General features: G+C 40.4%; 1 protein-coding gene across 8 annotated transcripts in view; it reads left to right on the plus strand.

Annotated features, from left to right (window-relative positions):
* The window catches only part of TRIP12 (thyroid hormone receptor interactor 12), a 103,890-nt gene that overhangs the window by 11,139 nt on the left and 68,387 nt on the right, over positions 1–24,364 (plus strand). For 5 of the 8 annotated variants that reach the window (XM_073674403.1, XM_073674402.1, XM_073674405.1 and 2 more), the window contains exons 2-3: positions 18,935–19,081; positions 19,568–19,699. In XM_073674403.1, coding sequence (XP_073530504.1) covers positions 18,984–19,081; positions 19,568–19,699 — 230 coding nt within the window. In that variant the 5' untranslated portion in view covers positions 18,935–18,983. The remainder of the gene's footprint in view (positions 1–18,934; positions 19,082–19,567; positions 19,700–24,364) is intronic. The other 3 variants (XM_073674409.1, XM_073674407.1, XM_073674408.1) reach the window with 1 other exon arrangement.

A 24,364-nucleotide genomic window follows, 5' to 3' on the forward strand; every position in this document is an offset into this window, starting at 1 on the left:
ACCTCGCATTCAGACATCTGATTTTTCACACGAAAACGCATCGGACCGTTGATCAGCGGTTTTGATCCACTTTTTCTTAGTGTTTTGGTCAGTGTCCAGTTTTTACCATCTAATTTTTTTTAATTTTTTTCCTGATGGAGGAAATAAAAAAAAAACTGCCAAACTTCTATCCATTGTACAGCACACGGATTGTACACGGACGCCATCTGTGCACTGTCCATGATTTTCACAGAACCATAGACATGTTTGGGTGATTTTGATCCGTGACTCAGATCAAAAACGGAAATGCTGGTTCACAAAAAAACAAGGACATGTGAGCAAGTCATATAGACTATAATTGGGACGTGACCAATCCGTCAGAAACTGTCATAGAACGCTATGTGACCTATAGACTTCAGAATGAGGCCTTAAACCAGGGCTGTGGAGTTGGTATAAAATGGACCGACTCCTAAATTATCTAATAAATTGGGTATAGTAGTACTATGCAGGATGTGCTGTAAATGTTTTCAGAAGAATTTTGGGAAAGTTAAGTCTGATCTGTTCCTGATGTAAGGATCTCGGCTTTTAGCTGAGATGAATCTGAGCTGCACTTTATGTACACGCTCAGTAGTGAGGTAGTGCTGTGGAGTCGGAGTCAGGGAAATGTCAGTCGGTGGTTTTGGCTTACCGACTTCACAGCCCTGCCTTAAACACTGATGCCACCATTTCTGTGTGTTTTTTTTTTTTTTTGCAAATTTGAGATAACATGATTTTATTTAGAAAGTTACACATGTATTGATCGCAAATATGTTAATATTTTTTTTTTATGCTCTTCAGGTGTATATCTCTCTATCTCTATATATCATATATCTCTTATACCTTTTGATTACTTGTAGGTACTATTGCAATGTGATGCAAAATTACAGTTCTCCTTTCAGAGCCCAGCCCAAGGCTTCATAGATGGACAAAGATGACAGACGGGGGTGGGCCCCTCAGTATCATCTGACCACTATAAAAAAAATACCATCGGCATACCACAACTGCGTTGCGAAACCCACAACAATTTCACTCTTGTCATTGTTGAGTGGATCTAAGCAGCTAAAATGCTTTGGTCACAGCAATATCTGATTGCAGCAGTTATTTGGGTGCCATCATCTGCGCTGTATGGGCTACGGGTGGCTGCCGAACCTTCTCCATGCGTGCATGCTGCCAATGGAAATCTGAGCCATGTGGGCCCAGGTTACCCGGGTACGGATGGTGGACCTGTGTTTGCAATAACCAGTCATGGCTAAAAATCCTTTGTCAGGGCAATTGTCTCCCACTTAAACTTTGCACCTGAGTCACAAGCTCCAGCAATGCCCACTAATTAACACTTATGTGCACTTATATATGGCTCTAATCATGTATTTGACACTGCGTATATACAGTAATTTTTCCAAATAAACTTGTATATATGGCTCACCCCATATAACCAGATCTGGTTTCCATGTAACCATTATCAGGTCTACCACATGCTATGCATACTGTCTGTATTCTTTCTGGAGACCCCTAGTTCCCCATCCCTCTCCCATCCCCTAGAATACCACTATTCAATGCAATTTTAGGTGGTTGTCTCAAAGAGGGTTCATCATATATAACAACATTGTAAGAGAACCCAAGGCTGTAGTGCACACTCAAACCTGAGGCGCAGATTCGCTCAAGGATTGACCCTATTCAGCGGTCCTAATCCTGGCTGTTTATGTCCAAGTCAGTGATGTGCTTATTTCCATAATGTTTTTTTTTTTCTGCAAAATCCTATTCTTGTCCATGGAACATGTATTTAGGCCCAGACTGAAATCTGATTATTTAGGGTGATATTCACACTAATTAGCTATCTCTCAAAACCACAACCTCGGAGTCTCTTCTGGCTAAAAACTGTGTGTGTGTCAATGTATATAATACACACATTCCCACTCTCCATGTGTGTGTCTAATATATATTTTATATACATAGACATAAATAGACCCAGATATGTACTCGCGCGTGCGCATATATATAAATATATAAATTTTTTGTCTGTGTTTACATTATATTTGTTTCTGAGTGACATGTGCAGTCTTGTATGTGCTTTGTGGCGTTATCAGCGGGTGTTGTATCTGCTGTGAGGCCTTGTGTGTGGATTCTGGTGCAGTCTGGGCATTTTCTGCACATAAAAAAAGAAAAATAGTCTTAATTTTCCATCGAAGGTTAGAAAGTGAAAGCAGTAATCTGATTGGCTGCTGTGTCTGTGGCAGTTTTGGCTGCTCTAGGTTTTCTGCTTGGTTTCCTTGAAAGTGAACACAGGATAAAGTTTTGTATTTAAAAAAAACAAACAAAAAAAACCCTTCATGGAGCCTCCATTTTAGCTGTACTGAGCAGAATAGAAGGTGGTAGAGGAGCAGCAGTGACTTTACTTCAGGCCTTTGTGTGTGTGTGATGCTTCCCTCTGCTGAGGTAGTTCTCAGCCATTCAGCTCCTGTGCCCACCACAGCTGAGATGACAGGAGCTGCACTCCGGTGGGCTGCTGTGGGCACAAGGACTGTTCTCCCCTCATACATGAGGCCTGTGTCTGCAGGAAGGTTCTGTGTTGAGGCAAAAGTTTGGTTGACTTTCCTGGAGTAGATGGGGATGGTGTCAGCTTCTCTATAAGAATAGGATTTTTGTGGAGTGAGTCAGGAGCGTTTAGCTCATATAATCCTGACTGGCACATTATAAAGGGAAGACAAATGGGCATGGCAGTGTAAACATTCATTTATTGTCTAATAAGCATTTTTAGAGCTTTTCTGGTATATGTGTGTAAAATATATCTACACACCAAAAATCCACTGCATATATTATAATGTTTTTATTTAGTAGTAGTATTTTATAAAATAGTACAAATACCCATTGAATTGTATAGGCAGTGGCTCATTTGAAATATGGATATGGGGCACATGCTGCAATTTAATATATATGTATGTATATTTTATTGCACTAGCTTTCTAAAATCTTTCACATTGATTTTGTTTCTTTGCAGTTTTTTGATCTGCATTTTTTTTTTTCACCCATTGATTTCAGTAAAAACCCCACGTAATGCACACAGCGTTTTTTTCCTGCCAACACTCTTCATTCTTCATGCGGGAAAAAAAAGCTGCAAAAAAGCACTGAGCACATACCCAGTGGAGGAAAAAAAAGGCCTTATGATTACATGTCACATTTTTAAATGCATTTTTTCAGTCAGTTTTTGAGGTTTTTAACCCTTTGCAGTGTGGTGAATAGAAGTGTTGGCAGTGCTCCTATTGGACCCAGCGATATTGTGATCGCTTGGTGCATAGTAATGCGGGTAGACCTAGCAGACTGATAAAATAAATGTTTGTAAATGGCAAATATAAAGCTGGGGTCACAAAACGTAAATTATTTCATGCAAGAGAATCAGATCTATTATGGTAGTTTGATGTTTGGTGTGATCTGATTCTCTCGGAGGAGAAGATGGAGAACAAAATTTCATTGTGAGTCCGTGGAAATCAGACTGCACTCAGATGTCATCAGAGTGCAGTCCAATGTTTTCTAGCAGGCCATCCAAATTGCTGCAATATTTTTATTTATTTTTTTTCTTCCTCATGCCGAATTGGTATGAGGAAAAAAAACACATTAGCACTGCCTCATAGAATAAGATTGGTCCAAGTACATATTTTGTTGCACATATTTTGCAAAAAGTTTTGGTGTAAATCATGGATGGTCTAAAAAAAAATTTTTGTAAAATCACCTGTTTTTATATAATCACAAGAAATGTAAAATTAAAATTTACATACAAATTTTTTACAAAACCCGTACAAAAACACTGAAAAATAAAATGTAAAATAAAAAACTTCTGGGAAAAGAAAACGCAAAACCTCTCATACTGCTAATAGCTTTTTCTTGTGGTTTTTGTACTTTTTATATTTCTTCGTTCGCTTTTGAAAAACCATAATAAAAACACACTGCACATTATGCAATTTTTAAAAACAAACAGTATAATGGTCTGAGTATAACCTCAATCGGCCTAACAACAAAGCAATAGCGCAGCATGCAGCAATTTAAAACAAAACCTAAGTACATTGAAAAATCCTCATCAAAAGCGCATTGTGTATATTGTTTTTATTTTTCTATTTACTCCCTGCAAACATATGGTCTTACATTCTTATTCTTTCACACGGGTGTATTTTGCGTGACTTTTTAGGTCCATGTTCATATCTTTGATGTGATCCATTCATAATGGAAATCCTGATGCGGAGCGTAATCCATTGTTCTATGGACACTGCAGGCCCCTGTGTAGCTATGACGAGGAAATGGTAATACTGCGTGCACTGCTGAAAAGTATGATAGTCTGCACATTCACACTGCAGCAACCCCTAATTACTGTGTATAACCATGGCAGTGGGGGGGTGGCCAAAAACAAGGACCCCAGGCCTGCCATGCTTAATAAGCCTAATAGTACGCAACACTATTTCATTCGTTTATAACAACCAAACCTTTGGCGTGGTGGGAGAAGAAATGGTAGAAAAGAGACAAATAACTAAATATCATTGTCTCTTCCCTCCAAAATGAATATGTTCCTATGGCACATAGGCGCATCAGATTTTCTATTAGTATTTTCCGTGCAGAATACATACTGCGTCTTACAGGAATTGTATTGTAGGTGAGATTTTAAAAAATCTTGTCCGTAAACCTTGGATAAACCCAGTGTAAATGTAAAAGACTGCAGATCTACGAATGATCGGTGGCATTGCAAAGCGAAGGGTGAAATAAAAAATATATAATATGTAAACGTGTATCAAAGTATAATACACTTATATCGTGTGTATAAAATATGACTATAAAAGTGTGTGATTGAGAACCCCAATGGGGACAGTGATGACAATGTCTGTAAATTAATGGCTGTATAAAAGTAAGAATATATATAGTCCCACATGCGACTCCCCAGCATTACAGATGATCAGAGCACCAGGACCATATTCAAATCAAGACTCCCTCAAAATATATTTCTATATAATATATATATATTTTGATGTTTGATTTGAATGTGGGACTATTTTATTCTTACTTGCATACAGTCATTAATTCAGATATTGTTATCACTCTCTCCAATGGGGCTCACATTTTAAATTCCCTATCAGTATGTTTTTGAAGTGTGGGGGGGAACCCATGCAAACATAACCCGCAAGGTTTGCATTATGGACTCTCCTGAAGGAGAAGCCATGGCCCACCAGAGTATTCTCCAGCTCTCTGGTGGGCCTGTCCAACCCTACCGAGAAGTAGCCCTGCCTAAGAAAAGTCTGTGAAGGTTCCCGGACACTGTATGGCTGCTTTTTTACTGAGGAGGAAACCGGAGAATCCGGGGGAAACCCATGCAAACACGGGGAGAATATGCAAGCTCCTTGCAGATGTTGTCCTTGGTGGGATTTGAACCCAGGACCCCAGAGCTGCTAAATAACTGTTCTAACCACTGAGCCACCGTGCTGCCCATTTAAAGATACAAATGCTGTCAGCCATAAAACCTTCCCAAGAGTAAATGAGGAAAAAAAAATATTGAATGATGGGGGCTCTGGGGTAAGTCTTCTCCATTGCCTTCCAGCTATTATAAAGACTTCTTGGGAATTCTTCAGTTGTAAGAGGATAGGAAAGTGACTGACTAGTGACTATGTACAAAAGTAACCATGGAGAGGTTGGCTATAACAAGTTTTATTTTCTTCTGCACCTTAGAGAGATGACAGCTGGCACCCTACTATTTGCCACTCTTTCCTTTACATATGGTTATCAATAACTACAAAGATCCCTATTCTCTGGAAGAGAACTACCTTAGTGGACCAATTCTCCACATTTCTGTTGAGCTAAAAAAAATAAACCTTCAATACAATATCTAAGCTTTCCACCAATATCTGTCATGTTTGTATCAAATAAAAGCACTAGAAATTAGTGTATATATTACATCTATATGGGTTCGCCCATTTACCGCTGTCACTGCTTGTGATACTGTGTAATAACCAGCGCTGTGGAGTCGGTATAAAATGGACCGACTCTTGTATATTATACATTGGGTACAGTAGTACAATGCAGGATGTGCTGAATATTTTTTCATAAGAATTTGGGAAACTTATAAAATGTTCTATTTCTGATGTAAGGATCTCGGCTTTTAGCTGAGATGAATCTGTGCTGCACTTTATGTACACGCTCAGTAGTGAGGCAGGGCTGTGGAGTTGGAGGTTTGGCTTACCGACTCCACAGCCCTGGTAATAAGTACATCTCATTAGAAGCAGTTTTCTATCCCATAGTGTAAATTTGGAGACGAAAGCATAATGTTTTACTCTTCTATTTCTGTAAGTGAGATTCTCTGGAGAAGTTTTCCCAATGGCTTCTTACTGTCACATGACTTATTCCATATCGATGCCAGGGATGCACAAAAGAAATTCTGTAAATAGTCGTTCCTGTTTTGCTTAGTTGAGAAGCGGTATTCCCCTAACAGTGCAGGTGCAGACTGATATCGGTTCTTGTGACTTTTAGGTTGTCAATATACATATATGGTGTAGCTGTTCCCATTTGTCTTCTAGTTTTTCCTTTTCACACTTATTGCTGGAGAGGAGATGTACCATAGGTAAATGATGGCATAATAGCTCTATATCCACTCACTGGCAGAGAGCCGCTCTCGATGGGCATATGATATAAATCTCTGCTCTCACAGTTGTGGGTCTTACTTCTGCCACCCCCACGTATCTCTTGAGCTGTAGTCCCTTGACCTCGTTCATGCCCTGGTTTGTTGATTTGCAGAACTCACTCAAGAGCATGCACGACCACCTCATAATATTTTTAATTTTTTTCCCTCTTCCTGGATCTGGCAACCAAGGACATACATGTCCCCAGTAATTTTTCACAATTTATATGTACGGTAATAGATGAAACTTCCTCTCTCATCTTCCCTAATCATTTTCAGCCAAATCAATGGCCATCAGTAGTGTGGAGTCTACATCAAAGGTCAGCCTCCTCTATTTGTTTAGATTCCGCCTCCTTCGAAAATGTACAATAATTAATGATCGGAAACTAACTTCTTTTATCACTTGTTTTTTGATAAATAGGGACCTTGAAGACCTTTCACCAAATTTTTCATGTTGAACTGGACACACTTTGTTATAGTGGAATAAAACATGTTTTTGTTTTTATTTCGCCTATTGATGAGATATTATCAGAGTATTTGGCACATGAGTTAACACCAACTTGGACTTGACGAACGTTATGAGATTTCACTAGGGGCGTGTACTTCTTTCCCCTGTATGATGCTGACCAATCAAATGCAGGCAGCAATACATTGGAGAAAGAACACCACATCCCATTATAGCTTACAGCAGGTTTCTCAGTGTGTGAGATGTCATCACACTTATGTCTGCTGTGCTCAAGCAGCTTGTACTCTGTCAGTTCTGGGCAACTCCTGTGTGGGATGAAATGAGACTCTACTCTGATCTCATTGCAGAGCAATTACAAGTTGCCTCAAGCACAAGTGTTTGTAATGAGAGACAGCTAAACTCAGCTGAGCTGTATTCTCTCCCCTCCACCCCAAGGGTCCTTATCTGGAAGATGTTGGTCTTCTGTGCTTTCTAATCTTGCATGAGCTGAGACAAGGAGATCAGGCTTTGTCATACGAGTCACATGCTGAGAAATCTGCTCTAAGCTATGATATAGGCGTGTTATATTTCTGCTGTTGCTGTCTGATTATGATTTGTCAGCATCATACAGGGAGAAGTGCACGCCCCCAGTGAAAGCTGTCTGATGGCTTTTAAGTCCAAGTAGGTGTTAATTCATAAGGTGCCAAATAATTTGATTGCTAATATCTCCGCAAAGGAGAGGCGATATCTAAAAAAAAAAAGTTTTGTTCAGCTCAGAAACCACTATTAAATAGGATATTAATTTAAATATAATGTATTTTTTTTTAATTCCTCTGAAAATTTTAAAATTATACACTATTAACGTGTACTGGAAGTTGGTACATTTCTTCTGATTCTTTGAATTCGACTTCTCAGCCCTGATATTCACTGTTCGTTTTCATACCTGACTCCTGGGATTATTATCCTATTGCTTGTATGCTGTCCTTCTGAGGAAAAGAACAGTAAACATAGAAAATGCATGAAATAAATATATCCCCTTAATTTTCCTGCTTTTTTTTAAATTCTAATTTGTCTTCTATTACAATTAAACCTTAAAAAATTTAATTTAGAATGAATTGTTCTTTCCGTCCCATGAGATGAGCTCTAGGGTCTCGCTCTTTTTCCTACTGTCCTTGGTCTGGTAACAATAAATACAGCAAAAAAGGTATTCCACTTAGTTCCCAACATACTGCTGGTTAGAGAGCACTATATCCATTTTAGTTTTTGTCTGAATCCCTGAAAAACTACTCCATGAACCCAGATAGCCCCAGTAGAGCCATTCCCTTGAATAAAGCCAGCAGACACAGTCTGGCCTCCATCTTGGCAGTATTAGAATCTGTGCACATGTTGCTTTTTTTTTTTGTTCTTCAGTTTTGTTATAAAACCTGGATTATTTCTTAGTACCAGCAAATTGAATGAGATTCCTGAAGTCTCATGCATAACATTGCTTATTTTACTTGCAGATTTAAATCTGCATCATGTCAATTCTGTTTTTTCTGCAGATTTCATCCATTCTAAGGCTATGTTCACACATCATGTTTTTTTTTTCAGCGTTTTTTGCTGCAAATTTTCAGCTGCCTTTTGCAGTACCAGCAAAGTCTGAGAAACCAGAACTTTCTGTTGACACATCATGGGGATTTTTTTTGTTCTGTATATTGTGCCTTGCATGTTTTTTTGGAAAATAAAGCAGGTCACTTCTTTCAGCTCTTTTTCACCCCTAGGAAGTAATGGGTGGTGAAAAAAAATACACAAAAATTTGCATCAGCGTTTTTGATGGCAAAATAGAATGTTTTTGTTTTTTTTTCTCCACAGAACTTTATGTACATGCATAAATAGGGACAGAAGGACAGTGAAAAAAATGCACCAAAACTGCAAGAAAAATACTGAACAAAATGTCCCTGAAGATGAAGTTTTGCTGCAGATTTGTGATGCAAAAAAAACATGATGTGTGAACATAGCCTAATGAGTGGGGGAAAAAAATCAGCATTTATGCGTTTTCTTTTCCTGCCAAGAGATGCAGAATTGGGCTGGATGGTATCAATTTAAGCTGCATTGCAGTGACCTTACAGCCACATTATACTTAACATTGCAAAATTGTCCTGTCAGGTTCTCTTTAAATCAATGTGTATTGAACTTTGGGTACTAATTTGAGTCTTGTGTGGATAGTTTTTGTTTTTTATTTTTCCCTCCACCTCCTTTTTTTTTTTTTTAATGTATTAAATGCATATTCACGGCTCTTAACTTGTGGATTTTCTGGGCTTGCAATTATTGAGTTAAGGCCCCGTCACACATAACGAGATCGCTAGCGAGATCGTTATTACGTCACGGTTTTGGGATCGCTGGAGAGTCGTTTCGTGATCGCTGGGGAGCTGTCAAACATGCAGAACTTCCCAACGATTTTGGCTGCCCCAGCGATCTAACTAACGATCTCGGCGGTCGTTGGGACGCTTTCACACAGCAGCTATTTCAACGATCCACACCTTGATAGGGACTGTACTGTGTCACAAAGGCGTGCATGAAATTACTTTTCCGCGCCCCCTCATCTCCGATTGGTGGACGCTACTGCATTCTGATTGGGCGGCCTTGGTCGCTACAACGATCCGCAAAATCAGGACTCAGCCGAATGAACGGATATCAACAGCCCGGAGAATTCTGCTAGGATCTGCAATCCAGCACGAGGTCAGAAACAAAGGATGGAATCGCTATTCTGTTGCCTTCTTTATGCACGGCGGAAAATGAGAACGCTGTAGCGACCACCAATCGGGGACGAGGGGCGCGGAAAAGTCCAATTTATGCACGCCTACGTGTCTCAGTTCTGAATCACTAACGAGGTCGTTGATAAGGTGTCAAATACAGCGATGCACACTGCCCAGCTGGAGCGCAACGACCCAGGAATGATCCAGGAAGCTTTGTAACGATCAGCGATCTCACATCAGGGGCCTGATCGTTGCTACCTGTCGGACATAACGAGATCGCTAGCAAGATCACTATTGCGTCACAAAAACCATGACGTATCAACGATCTCGTTATGTGTGACGGGGCCTTTAGTCTGTGTCCTCCATTGTTCGTGCTATGGAGGAAGAGGTGTTTACTCCAGCCCCTGTCCAATGCTAAGGTGGTTTCTTAATACAGATGTCCTATTGGGCAGCTTTGTATAGTGAGATGACCTTTCCAGGAGGGTTTTAGGAACAATCTGGGACACTCATAAAGGTCTACATGGGGATGGTGATGCCATGGAGTCCGAGGGACTGGACACACAGCTGTAGGCCTATAGGCTGCGATGGGAGCGTTCACTGACTTGGAGGTGGAGCCATCACTGTATGAGGCTGGAGGTGACAGCATTTTAGTAGTCACTACCAGTGAGCAGGTTTACATGCAAGGCCTTGTCTTATTTTCTCCCTGATGAGCCCATTAATTGGGTGAAACGCATAGGAGGTGGTGAAGGTAGAACTAAACAATATTGCATTTTAATTGTGAGAATAGGACTAGGTGCTGGAGGGTCCTTGTTAGTGTGGGGAACCAACATATAGTGATCAGAATAGGCATTTTTGTTCAGGATAATGCTGGCGATCATGATGATCTGCACATCAGTGTAAGGTGTGAGACGGTCTGACGCCCTACAGGACCTCATGTAGTTACAGATTATTTGTTCTGTTAAAAGTGATGTGCTGTTTGATGAATTGTGACGTTTTGCACCCACCCACACCCTGGTGTTTCTATAGTTTTTTTTTGTTTTTTGCCGTTCCCCACTTTCTTTTTGTATTTGGTTTTCTATTGAGCCAGCCTATTCAACCCTTTTTGTTTTCTACAAGACTGTTTGTATGAGATTTTGGATGAATATATTAGGAATATACATGTATATGTGTAGTATAAGAAATATGTACATAGGGGGGAGGAATCTCTGAAGATAAAGTGGAGCCTTAGCTCTTTGTTCCTGGCGGCATCCAGTATGTATGGAAAGGTGGATCTTTGCCGTGCAGACACTGTCCCTTTAATCCCTATGAAGCCCTTGGTGTTTGTGGCTGCTGTTCTGTTTATAACGTTGCAATCTGCATTCAATATTTATGCTCCATGTGTGAACTTGCAGTGGTCTGGCTGAATGGATTGGATAAAAATGGCCCTACTGCTGTGAATTAACCTCTGCCCTGCCAGCAGTCTGTGGTATGATAGGGATGCATAATTGTTCATGTAGCTTTCTATGGACTACTGTCATTTACATTAGGACGAGGCCATTTTGTAAAATTGTCAGACTGAATATTTTTAAGAAGTCCAGATGCAGTGGATAAGCTTTCTGGTTGGCAATCTAAATATTACCTGCAGTGAGTTGTAAAGCAAGTTAGATTTCCCAAATGTTTACATTGTGTAGTAAAATTCCATGTTGGGGGGGGGGGGGGGGTGTTTTTTTTTTCTCCTTTTTATTCTTGCATCCACTGCTGCTTCTACTGGTGCGGCAATTGAATATCATTGTCCTGTACCTGGTGGCAATCTCCATAGGACATGTCATGTCTGTAGTGAAGCTCCAAGCTTCGTCCCTGTAACTTCATGCAATCCTATACAATTAAACTCTCTTCCAACCTCACACTAAATTTATATAATAGGTGGCCTTTAAAGGGGTTTCTCAGATTTGGTGCAAGATGTTTCGTTTTTTTTTTTTTTTTCTCTCTTCCCAATTAATCCATTATTCATCTAAAATGCCCAAAATCCTCCAGTGGTCACCACCAGTCTCTTTAACCCCTTAGTGACGGAGCCAATTATGTCCTTAATGACAAAGCCAAATTGCTCGCTACTGGAGGTTTGCATTGGTTGCTCGAGTATGCACCGAGTATCGCGGGTGCTCGAGTGACATGCTCGAGTCCCCGCCCCACCTTTTTCACGGCTTTTAGACACCCAAAAAAAACATTCCGGGATTGCCCGTGTATGGCAAGCAATCCCTGCATGTGTTTTTTTTTTTTTTTTTTTTTAAGCCTTATAACAGCCGCGAAACATGTGGGGCGGGGACTCGAGCATGTCACTCGAGCACCCGCGATACTCAGTGCATACCCGAGCAGCCGATGCCAAGTAGCGAGCACATACGCTCAACACCAGTCGTCATATTGTCGAGATAGATAGATATATATATAATTTTTTTTTTTTTTTTTTTTTTTTAATCCCAACCCTGCAAAGAATGGAATTGGAATTTTTTTTTTTTTTTTTTATCTAACTAAAGAGGTGACAAAGGGGGATTTGCTTTATTTTCTTTCTTTTGATCACTGTGATAAATTAAAAGAAACGAATAGGGAAAATTCCTTATTGTTGCCGGGCACCGGCCCATAGATATCGGTGGATGCACTGCACATGCGCCCGCCATTTTTTAATTTTATTTTACAGGAAGATGAGAGGGCTGGGGGACGGATCAGGAGATCTGGGGGACTGCAGAGGTACCTGGTGGGCTTGAGGGGCTTCATTTTTCTCTCTCCTCTGACATGTGTATGATGTCAGAGGAGAGAGAAATCATTGTAACCGTGGCCACACATTTTTATTTATTTTTTTTGTGATCACTGCTATTCACTGAACTTAACTGCCGCCATTAAAATGCGTTACAGCAGTCATTAAGGGGTTAAGGGCACAGACATGCTTTATGAAAAAAAAAAAAAAATCAGTCTATTCTTAGCGCTGCCACTCCAGCGCTGTCTCTGTGCTGCCACTCCAGCGCTGAACTCAGTGATTGGCTGCAGTGGCCACATGCTGTAGTCGCCACGTCACAGCTGCAGCCGTGTCGGCAAAGACCAGAAGAAGCACTGATGGAGTGGCAAGAATAAGTAAAGGAGTGGCAAGGATTTTTTTTTTGGCCTGTTTGAAAGGGGCTTTCCAGTTAACTTTTTTTTGGGGGTATTTTATTTTTTTATTTTTCAGGAGAGGTAAATTATTACCCGAGCCTTGATGATCACTGATCGGTTTTTGTTGATTTGCACTTTTTGACTCTGTGCTTTCAAGTGGGATGTGGTATCACAAGCTGCACAACCATGCAGGGCCACAGTCGTGATCTGACTGAAGCCATAATGCAGTAATCAGTCAGTGAAATCTTAGTCTGCTTTCTCCATAGTGCTTACTTATGAAAGCACTCCTACTGAAAAGCCTTTACAGATATGCACATTTATGGCATGACTGACCTTGTATAAACTAGTCCCTGCTATTGTTGGCAGTGTTGTGTAATTGCCATAGGAAGCTGACATGAGTCAGCTTGGCGGGACAGACATGGTTGTGGATCTGTAGACTCTTGTGATGATGTGGGCCTCAATGGGGCGAGAGGTTTAGTGATAATTAAGTGTAGTGGCTACCTGTACGTTATGGGTGTCACCAGCTTATTTTCCACTGTAGGTGGCTATGAACTTTACGGATTGTGCAGAACATGTGCTCCCTGATTGTTGTTACAAAGTTTTTCCAGATATTTGCTTTGTGAAATGTTAACATGCTTTATGTTGCGGTTAAATTAATTTGAAAGGCAAATGATGGTAAATACTGCATATTCTCTAATGCTGTATACCGGGCAGCGTCTAGTACAGTCGTTATGTGTAAGGTTACTGCTTGTGTAAGACTTCTTGCAGCTTTCTTCTTGTAATAGACTTGGCATGTTTTGTCATTCTCCTCGTTACCTGTAGGCACAAGATACACCATGTGGCCAAGGTTTGATTGGTCCTTTTCGGGATTGAATATTAGCATCTATGCGGGTTACAGCACTTATTTGTGACTGTATTTTTGCACTTTAGTTTTTTTAACTACTTTGTTGTCTGAACTGATGGCAATATACAAGTTGCCATTTACACTAATGTACAGTCATGGCCAAAAGTATTGAGAATGAGACAAATAGTAATTTTTCCAAAGTTTACTGCTTCATTTTTTGTAATGGCAATTTGCATATACTCCTGAATGTCAGAGTGATCAGCTTAACAGCAATTACTGTACTTGCAAAGTCAATATTTGCCCAGAAAATGAACTTTAACCCCCAAAACACATTTCAACATTATTGCAGTCCTGCCTTAAAAGGAGCAGCTAACATCGTTTTAGTGATTGATCCATTAACACAGGTGTGGGTGTTGATGAGGACAGGGCTGGCGATCAATCAGTCATGATTAAGTAAGAATGACATCACTGGACACTTTAAAAGGAGGCTGGTTCTTGGTATCATTGTTTCTCTTCAGTTAACCATGGTTATCTCTAAAGAAACACTTGCAGCCATCATTGCACAAAAATGGCCTAACAGGGAAGAGTATCGCAGCTACAAAGATTGCACTTCAGTTAACAATCTATCGCATCATCAAGAACTTCAAGGAGAGAGCTTCCATTGTTGTCAAAAAGGCTCCAGGGCGCCCAAGAAAGACCAGCAAGCGCCAGGACCGTATCTTAAAACTGTTTCAGCTGCGGGATCGGACTACCAGCAGTGCCGAGCTTGCTCAGGAATGGCAGCAGGCTGGTGTGAGTGCTTCTGCACGCACTGTGAGGCGGAGACTCTTTGAGCAAGGGCTGGTTTCAAGGAGGGCAGCAAAGAAGCCACTTCTCTCCAGAAAAAACATCAGGGACCGACTGATATTCTGCAAAAGGTACAGGGAGTGGACTGCTGAGGACTGGGGCAAAGTCATTTTCTCTGATGAATCCCCTTTTTCAATTGTTTGGGACATCTGGAAAACAGCTTATTCGGAGAAGAAGAGGTGAGCGCTACCACCAGTCTTGTCTCATGCCAACTGTAAAGCATCCTGAAACCATTCATGTGTGGGGTTGCTTCTCAGCCAAGGGAATCGGCTCACTCAGTCTTGCCTAAAAACACAGCCATGAATAAAGAATGGTACCAGAATGTCCTCCAAGAGCAACTTCTCCCAACCGTCCAAGAGCAGTTTGGCGCCCAACAATGCCTTTTCCAGCATGATGGAGCACCTTGCCATAAAGCAAAGGTGATAACTAAATGGCTCATGGAACAAAACATAGAGATTTTGGGTCCATGACCTGGAAACTCCCCAGATCTTAATCCCATTGAGAACTTGTGGTCAATCATCAAGAGACGGGTGGACAAACAAAAACCAACAAATTCTGGCAAAATGCAAGCATTGATTATGCAAGAATGGACTGCTATCGGTCAGGATTTGGTCCAAAAGTTGATTGAGAGCATGCCAGGGAGAATTACAGAGGTCTTGAAGAAGAAGGGGCAACACTGCAAATATTGACTTGCTGCATTAACTCATTCTAACTGTCAATATAACCTATTGGTTCTCATAATATGATTGCAATTATATTTCTGTATGTGATATAAACATCATACAAACACTAATAAAAACCAGAGGCCAGCAGATCATGTGAAAATATAATTTTGGTGTCATTCTCAAAACTTTTGGCCATGACTGTATATGGTCTAGGAATGGGACAGACTGTATTATAACAACTTGTCTGGCCACAAGGAAGACGCAGGGGTTTGAATAAGTCCAGTTTTAATGAGGACATTATGCTGTTTAATTTCTTTTTATTGAGCCCATAATCCAACTGCCCCAATTAATGTCTAGGCCATCTTCTGATATATTTTTAGATTCACATAGACACATACCGTATTTTGTGTTCAATGCATTGGAGCAATGCGAAAGTGATTCTCTGGACCATTTATTAATGCAGTCACTTTCATCTTGTACACAAATGATAATGTAACATGTTGGAGTCACAGGCATTTTTTTTTCTTGGGGTTTTCAGTTGACTGTATTGTGGATATTAGTTATTTCCTACTTTCTGAAAGTCAGGAACCTCAGGGCTTTTCCATGCTTCTGCTGTGAGGTCACCTGCCAGGTAAGATTGTTGTACCTGATCTTAAAGGGAATCTGTCCGCAGGTTTTTGTTACTTCATTCGATTACCAACATCATGCTGCTCTGAGATGATGTATCACTTGGTGCAGTGTTTCTGATTGAGTGTAGCAGAGCTGAGACAGCTTCCCCTGCCCACACCAGGCTCTGTGTACATTGTCTATAGATAGTGAGCTGCTTATCACAGGAAGGGCGTGGTCAGACAACAGCTCACCTCCCAGCTTGTCACAGCAATGATAATGTCCTAGTGATGAAACCAGCAGTGTAAGTAAACCGCACAGAGCTTAGTAAGTTACACATCCTTGAATTCTGAGTTTTAACCCCTACCTCATTCTGTCCTCAGATTACATAGCAAAAATCTTCTGACAAATTCCTATTAATACTTGAAACATATGACCATTATTTCTGTTCTTTGAAAGTCTATATTGCCCTTTTTTAGACTTTATAAAAGAGTACTTAGTGGTCCTGGTAACTTTCTCCTGGGAAGAGGCCAGTGTATGCATTGTTAGCCCTCTTTGAACTAGTGGACTTTGTAATTACTATCTTCCTTCTTCTAAACAAAGTTTACAAGCCTCAGTGATGGCTTCAGAATTATAAAATCAGGCGAACTCGCCGGCTCTAACCTCCATGGATCCAGCACAGGCAGCTCTAAGGGTATATGCACATGCTGCGGATTTGCTGCGGTTTTGACGCTGCGATTTTATGCTGCGTCAAAGCCGCAGCGGCCAGATGTTACAGCGTAGTGGATGGGATTTCTAGAAATCCCATGCCCACTATGCGTTTTTGTGCACCTGCGGAAACTGATATGAAGTGGGTTTTTCAGATCCGCAGCATGTCTATTTCTCTTGTGGAAACGCATGCGGATTTTCCCCATAGTTTCCAAAAGATCTAAAAATAATTTTTTAATACTTGATTTTTCTTGTGGTAAAACATAAATATTTATTGTTTTCATAATTGTATGGAGCAGCAAAATAAAGTTAATATGTTTAACTATGAATTACATAAAAATTAATTTCAGATTTTCCTGTTCGTCCTTTCTGCCAAAAAAATTAAAATGATACCAGTAAGGCTAATTTGCCCACGATGTAGAAATGCTGCAGATTTTTTCCGCATCTCCCTGGCAGGAAAACGCATGTGGATTTTACATGCCTTTTTCCTGCCAGGTAGAAGCGTTTGTCAAGCTCTTTTGCATACATTTCCAACATGCGCTTTTCCAAGTGATTTTAGCATCACTTGGAAAGTGCTTGACCACTTGGTCACACTATATAAATCCATGCAAACGGGATGGATTTATATAGTGTGACCAAGTTAATAGTTTATAAAAAGAATAAAAATGGTAAAAAAATAAAGATTATACTTGCCTTCCGATGGCCCCCCGGTCTTTTCTCTGGTGCGTCCGGTCTCTTGTACAGCTCGCGGTGGTCTAAAAGGACCTGCGGTGATGTCATTGAGTCATGTGACAGGTCACGCGATCGCCGATGTCAGCGGTCGTGACCTGTCACATGGCTAAATGACGTCACTGCAGGTCCTTTTAGACCACCGCGAGCTGTACAAGAGACCGGGGGCCATCAGAAGGCAAGTATAATCTTTATTTTTTATTTTAAATTCTTTTTTTAACAGGTTCTATGGTACCCGAGTCTGGATGAGTCTCCTTCCCGGGTACCATCCGCACATTGAATCGCTTAATATCCGCATGTGCACATGTAGTGATGCAGATATTAAGCGATTCAAGTCAATGGCGGCAATTACGCTGCGTGTCCGCAAAATTAATGGTCATGTTGCGCATTTTTCCGCAATGATAATCCGCAGCGGAAATTTCCACAGCATGAGCACAGCACATGCGGATTATCATTGGGGACCATGGGGCACGTATTACCAAGCGGTTTTTAAGCGTTTTCGCTGCGGAAATTCCGCGGCAAAAACTCTTGAAAAACACATAGTGGGCACTCAGCCTAAAACTACCGATTGTCCAACATAAGCAAGCCCATATGCCACTTTCAGTATTTGGTCAGTATTTTACATCAGTATTTGTAAACCAAAACCAGGAGAGAATAAAAATACAGAAGTGGTGACTTTTCTATTATACTTTTCCTCTGATTGTTCCTTACTTGGTTTTCGCTTACAAATACTGAGGTAAAAAAACCTCATCAAATACTGTGTGTGTGTGTATATGTATGTATGTATGTATGTATGTGTGTGTGTGTATATATATATATATATATATATATATATATATATATATATATATATATATATATATATATATATATATATATATATATATGTGTGTGTGTTACTTGGAGAGAAAGATTAAAAAATAATAAATTATGGCTCCAAGAATGCAACAAAAATTAGGGAAAACAATCGCTCAGCATAAAGGCTTTTGTAGGAAAAGTGTTTTTTTTTTTTTTTTGCTGTTTTTTCTTGTAACCTCTTAGCCACTGTGGGTAAATGACGCCGTGGACTGTAGATCTGCTCGGTGTCTGCTGACAGCAGCAGGTCCTGCACCTTCAGGCACCTGGCGCTCATGTGATCTCTGGCAGGAGGAAGAAGCGCTGCGATCACTCACTGTGAACTGTACTCGCTGCACTCATTCAGGCAGAGATGCCTTTCTGAAACTTTCTCATGTGGTGTGTGAGCTGTCGAGGTGTGTCGTGATTTTAAATAGGTTTACAATTAAAATGTGCCTCGTAATAATCTAAATACAAAATATATGTAAGAACATACCATAATTAATGCTGCTTGCTGGCTTTTAGAGATCCATTAGCATGGACAGTCCAGTGTTGACGCTGCACCTTGAACTGCAGAAAGTCTGATAGAGCAGCTTGTGTCTTTGTACCACATCAGTTTCTTGTTTGTCTCCTGCCATAATGACTTTGTCAGTGTTCACTGTATCTGTATAGTTTACCGTATTTGCCAGGAACAATATTTTAACATTTCTTATTCTTTGTTTTTTGTTTTTTTTGCAGTGAATGGTAGTGTCTAGAAAGGGTATGTCCCTTCAGGAGAGAGGTGCCAATGTCCAGCCGGCCTAATAACAATCCAGGGGGGTCACTGCGACGTTCACAGAGGAACACTGCCGGGGCCCAGCCGCAAGAGGACACTGCTGGAGGAAGGTAAGGAAAGCTGACTTCTGTGTGTTGTGAAGGCCACACATACTGCTCTTCCACAGTAATATCTACAGCTTATGCAACAAAAAGAAGCCTTTATACACGGTGGAGTCGTTTGCTTGCCTTGCTTAAGTACAGACAGGTGTACTTTGGCGCAGATAATTCTTGTTTGGCTTTTTGTTGGATTGTCTGACGTTCTCTATTCTCATTTTGTGGTTGCTCTCAATGAAGGTTTACAAACACCATTAAGGAATCCTCTTAATATCTATCTTGATCTTGCTGATTTATTCTAAAACTTCTAACTCTTAACGCAAGGGCAAATCCTGACCAACTGTTTGTCAAGGGAAGATTGTCATTTTTATTTTCTGCAAAGTTGTTACTAAAGTTTCTCTTGCATCATAGCTACTACCAAGTCATGTTTCTATGGTGAACATAGCAGGAGGGATCTGTGTGTCCTGTTTGCTCTGATGCAGTTCTCTCTTGGTTTTCCAGCAACAGGTCCCAGTTAGATCAGGCAGAACATAAGACCCCTAGCGTTCCTGAGAGCAGAAAGTCACTTTCTAAGACCCCCAAAGTGCAGTCTAATACAGCTACTGGCCAGTCCAGGGGACACGGCTCTAAAAGGTAACTTTACTAACTACTTTATGAACTTGTATAGAATTGGTAGTCAAATGTTTTGCTAGTACTATTGATGGCGGAATACACCAAGATGTAGTAAAGGATTCAGAACTGTCAATACTTGCCAAGACTCGAGTGAAAATATGCTTAGGTTTTCTTATTTTAGAGGTAGCCATGTCTTGCTTCTTTTTCTTGCTTTTATTTCCTTGCTTAATACATTAAACCTTTCTTGTATTGTCTGTCATGTATCATAATCGCTGTGATTCCCCCCCCCCCCCATGTATGTTATGTATGTTTCAGACTTTTTTAACTTTTTGTAGCTGTTGATTTCAGCAGGAGCTGCCAAGTTTATTGTGTATGTGGGTAGTCACAGCTCTCACCTGTCCGGAGAAGAATGGATCAAACATATTGGATTCCAACATGCCTGATCCTTTGGTCCTGTAAAGGATGAGTCTCTGCCAGACGTTTCAGACAACTGAGTATTCACCTTATGCACTATTGAAAGAGACACACATCTGACAGAATTGTTATGGTAGAGTTGGGAGCAATACATGTTGGCCTATATCTATCTTATGCATATGATCCACATAAAGGTGTTTTCATTACTTTTCAGCTATGCCAAAGGGTAGGGTTTGTTGTAGAATTAAAGAAGCATTACTTGCCACTCCAAGCCTCTGCCACACCAGTCGCCTCTGCTGGCTCTAGAAGTAACAACTAATTGTCCGTCTGTCACCTGACCCTGCAGTCAGTCATTGGTCAGCTGACTAAATGGACACGACCTCAACAATGCTGGGCCCGGGAGATGCCACCAGAGTGATCACGCTGAAGTACAGGACGAGTAGTAGTGTGTAATGCTACAGTTGTTTCTTTCTTGCAAAGTTTGAAATATAATGGATAACACAACTTATAGCTCAAAACTCTGCTTTTGTGAAACAGATTCCACTCTTCAAGAAAATAACATACTTATAGCACAGAGGATGTCTTACAACGTAGCTTTTAATAATATCAATAAAATCTTGTGATAAAACTCCAATCCTGAGCTTAAGGAGAAAAACACTTCTTAAGGTATAGGATATTCATTGATACCATTAGACCTCTGTGACTCCAACTCTCATGATACAATAGACAATAAGACCCCTTCCTAGGGTCCACTAGTAAGCCATAGACCGCAATGGGACAAAACTCCTATACAAAGTGTTACAGTGCATAAACATTCTCTATAAAGACGTGTACATCTCACCCATTTGAGCCAAAGGGATGTCCGACTTCAAGGGATCCTATCCGTGATGGTCGACTGGATCAGGATATTTACCCTGTTCTTCCCCTTGCGTTGACTCCTGCCTAACAAGGGCAGTAGCCAAGTGTGGTTCTCATGCTGCTGCCCCCCAAAAATTCCTCCCGATGGTTTTATTTTTCCGTGAGGAGAAGTCATCAGGGGAGTGTACTTGCGAATTGATGGGGGGGTACAAGAAAAGACAAGGCACCAGCAGAGAGAGGCCCAAATTGCTCAAGATGACCAGCAAAAAGTGTCTTTGTGCCAATAAACTGCTCAGTCTCAAAAACGGAAGAAAAAAAATTACTACATAAATGAACATAGAACTCCCACAGTGGTGAGTCTTTTATTCTGGAGGTGCAGAGTGCTGCATCCCCTTTGTAAAAATGGGGAGATAACCACGTGTCTCCTTAATAGTTTAAATAGACCTTAATTCCCTCCTCTTGAGGGCGTCCTACCTCCTTTCCGAGGGCGGAGTCAGTCTGCCCCCAATACATCTTGCTTATGGTTTCCCCGGTAACATTTGTTAACCAGGAACATTATACTTCAAAACCATAAACCTTAGTCCACCTTGATATTTCACTTTAGAGGGTCCTCACATTATTCATTCATAGCGGGGATCATTCGCGTCATACCCGTAGGTGGTCACATAATAATCTGTGCGATTACCTTGTTAACAATGTGGGCGGGATCCTTGCGCCTCCCACTATTTAAATGTCCTGCCCGGTCATATGACTCTTGTGACTGGTCATCGCCACGACATCCTATAAGCGCCTTATCCATTCTCCGATGGCGTCCTGCACCTGCAGAATGAAAGACCCATCGCTGTGGGAGTTCTGTGTTCATTTGTGTTTGTTTTTTAGTTTTGGACACTGAGCAGTTTATTGGCACGGAGACACTTTTTGCTGGTCATCTTGAGCAATTTGGGCCTCTCTCTGCTGGTGCCTTGTCTTTTCTACTCCCCCCATCAATTCGCAAGTACACTCCCCTGATGACTTCTCACGAAGAAAGAAACGCGTCAGGAGGCACCTTTTTTTTTTTTGGGCACCAGGATGAGAACACCACTTAAGTTCTGAGAGCTGGAGTCACAGAGGTCTAATGGTATCAATGAATATCCTATATCTTAAGATGTGTTTTCTCCTTAAGCTCTAGATTTGGGTTTTATGACAAAATTTTATTGATATTAAAAGTTATATTTTAAGATATCCGCTATGCTATATATAATGGAAAATTCCTTTAAATATAGTATAAGATTTGCCTTTTAAGACTCTGCTCCACTGGACTATTTTGTTTACAGGAACCATGATGCATTTGAGAAATCCCCATTCCCTCCCTTCTTCAGTCATAACTTATGGGTCTGTTTTAGTTTCCATGTGTTTTCTTAAAGCATTAGATGAAAAACTGACAGAAAAGACATAATGCAAATGTGGAGCCACAGAACCTTTCTAATATTGCGTCTTTCTTCTGCTACTAAAATTTTTAAAATCCACATATGTACAGAGCAGAGACACTCCAACAGAAAAATTGTATAACATTAGATCGCTTTAATGATTGGTAACACGGATCTGAGTCTTTCCTTTCCATCTAGTTTAGCATGTAGCATGGGGAAGGGAAGAGAGTGAAAGTTTGACAGATGTTCACAAATAAGTGATAGTTTAGATTGATTTCAGTGCCAGAAATATTTTTCTTTTAGATAATCTACTTGGGTGTTTCATTCTACAACCCCTGGCAAAAATTATGGAATCACCGGGCTCAGAGGATGTTCATTCAGTTGTTTAATGTTGTTGAAAAAAAGCAGGTCACAGACATGGCACAAAACTAAAGTCATTTCAAATGGAAACTTTAGGGCTTTAAGAAACACTAAAAGAAATCAAGATCCAAAATGTGGCACTCAGTAAGGGTAATTTTTTTCAGACCAAGCAGAGGGAAAAAATTATGGAATCACTCAATTCTGAGGAAAAAATTATGGAATCATGAAAAACACACAAAAGAACACTCCAATACATCACTAGTATTTTGTTGCACCACCTCTGGCTTTAATAACAGCTTGCAGTCTCTAAGGCATGAACTTAATGAGTGACAAACAGTACTCTTCATCAATCTGGCTCCAACTTTCTCTGATTATTGTTGCCAGATCAGCTTTGCAGGTTGGAGCCTTGTCATGGACCATTTTCTTCAACTTCCACCAAAGATTTTCAATTGGATTGAGATCCAGACTATTTGCAGGCCATGACATTAACCTTATGTGTCTTCCTTCAAGGAATGTTTTCACTGTTTTTGCTCTATGGCAGGATGCATTATAATCTTGAAAAATGTCATCATCCCCAAACCTCTTTTCAATTGATGGGATAAGAAAACTGTCCAAAATATCAATGTAAACTTGGGCATTTATTGAAGATGTAATGACAGCCATCTCCCCAGTGCCTTTACCTGACATGCAGCCCCATATCATCAATGACTGTGGAAATTTGCATGTTCTCTTCATGCAGTCATCTTTATAAAACTCATTGGAATGGCACAAAACAAAAGTTACAGCATCATCACCTTGCCCAATGCAGATTTGCGATTCATCACTGAATATGACTTTCATCCAGTCATCCACAGTCCACGATTGCTTTTCCTTAGCCCATTGTAACCTTGTTTTTTTCTGTTTAGGTATTAATGATGGCTTATGTTTAGCTTTTCTGTATGTAAATCCCATTTCCTTTAGGCGGTTTCTTACAGTTCGGTCACAGACATTGACTCCAGTTTCCTCCCATTCATTCCTCATTTGTTGTGTTGTGCATTTCCTGTTTTGGAGACATTTAGCTTTAAGTTTCCGGTCTTGACGCTTTGATGTCTTCCTTGGTCTACCAGTATGTTTGCCTTTAACAACCTTCCCATGTTGTTTGTATTTGGTCCAGATTTTAGACACAGCTGACTGAACAACCAACATCTTTTGCAACATTGCATGATGATTTGCCTTCTTCTAAGAGTTTGCTAATCCTCTACTTTGTTTCAATTGACATCTCTCGTGTTGGAACCATGATTCATCTCATTCCACATGGTGCAACAGCTCTCCAAGGTGTGATCACTCCTTTTTAGATGCAGACTATCGAGCAGATCTAATTTGATAGTTTTGGAAATTAAAATTTACAGGTTGATTCCATAATTTTTTTCCCTCTGCTTGGTCTGAAAAAAATTACCCTGAGTACCACATTTTTAATCTTGATTTCTTTTAGTGTTTCTTAAAGCCCTAAAGTTACCATTTGAAATGACTTTAGTTTTGTGTCATGTCTGTGATCTGCTTTTTTTTTCAACAACATTAAACAACGGAATGAACATCCTCCGAGCCCGGTGATTCCATAATTTTTGCCAGGGGTTGTATACTTTTGGTCAGGTTTAAACATGGTGGTAAA

The sequence above is a fragment of the Phyllobates terribilis genome, unplaced genomic scaffold, assembly GCF_046119375.1.
Source record: "Phyllobates terribilis strain yellow unplaced genomic scaffold, ASM4611937v1 Scaffold_3__8_contigs__length_932513732, whole genome shotgun sequence".
Lineage (NCBI taxonomy): Eukaryota > Metazoa > Chordata > Amphibia > Anura > Dendrobatidae > Phyllobates > Phyllobates terribilis.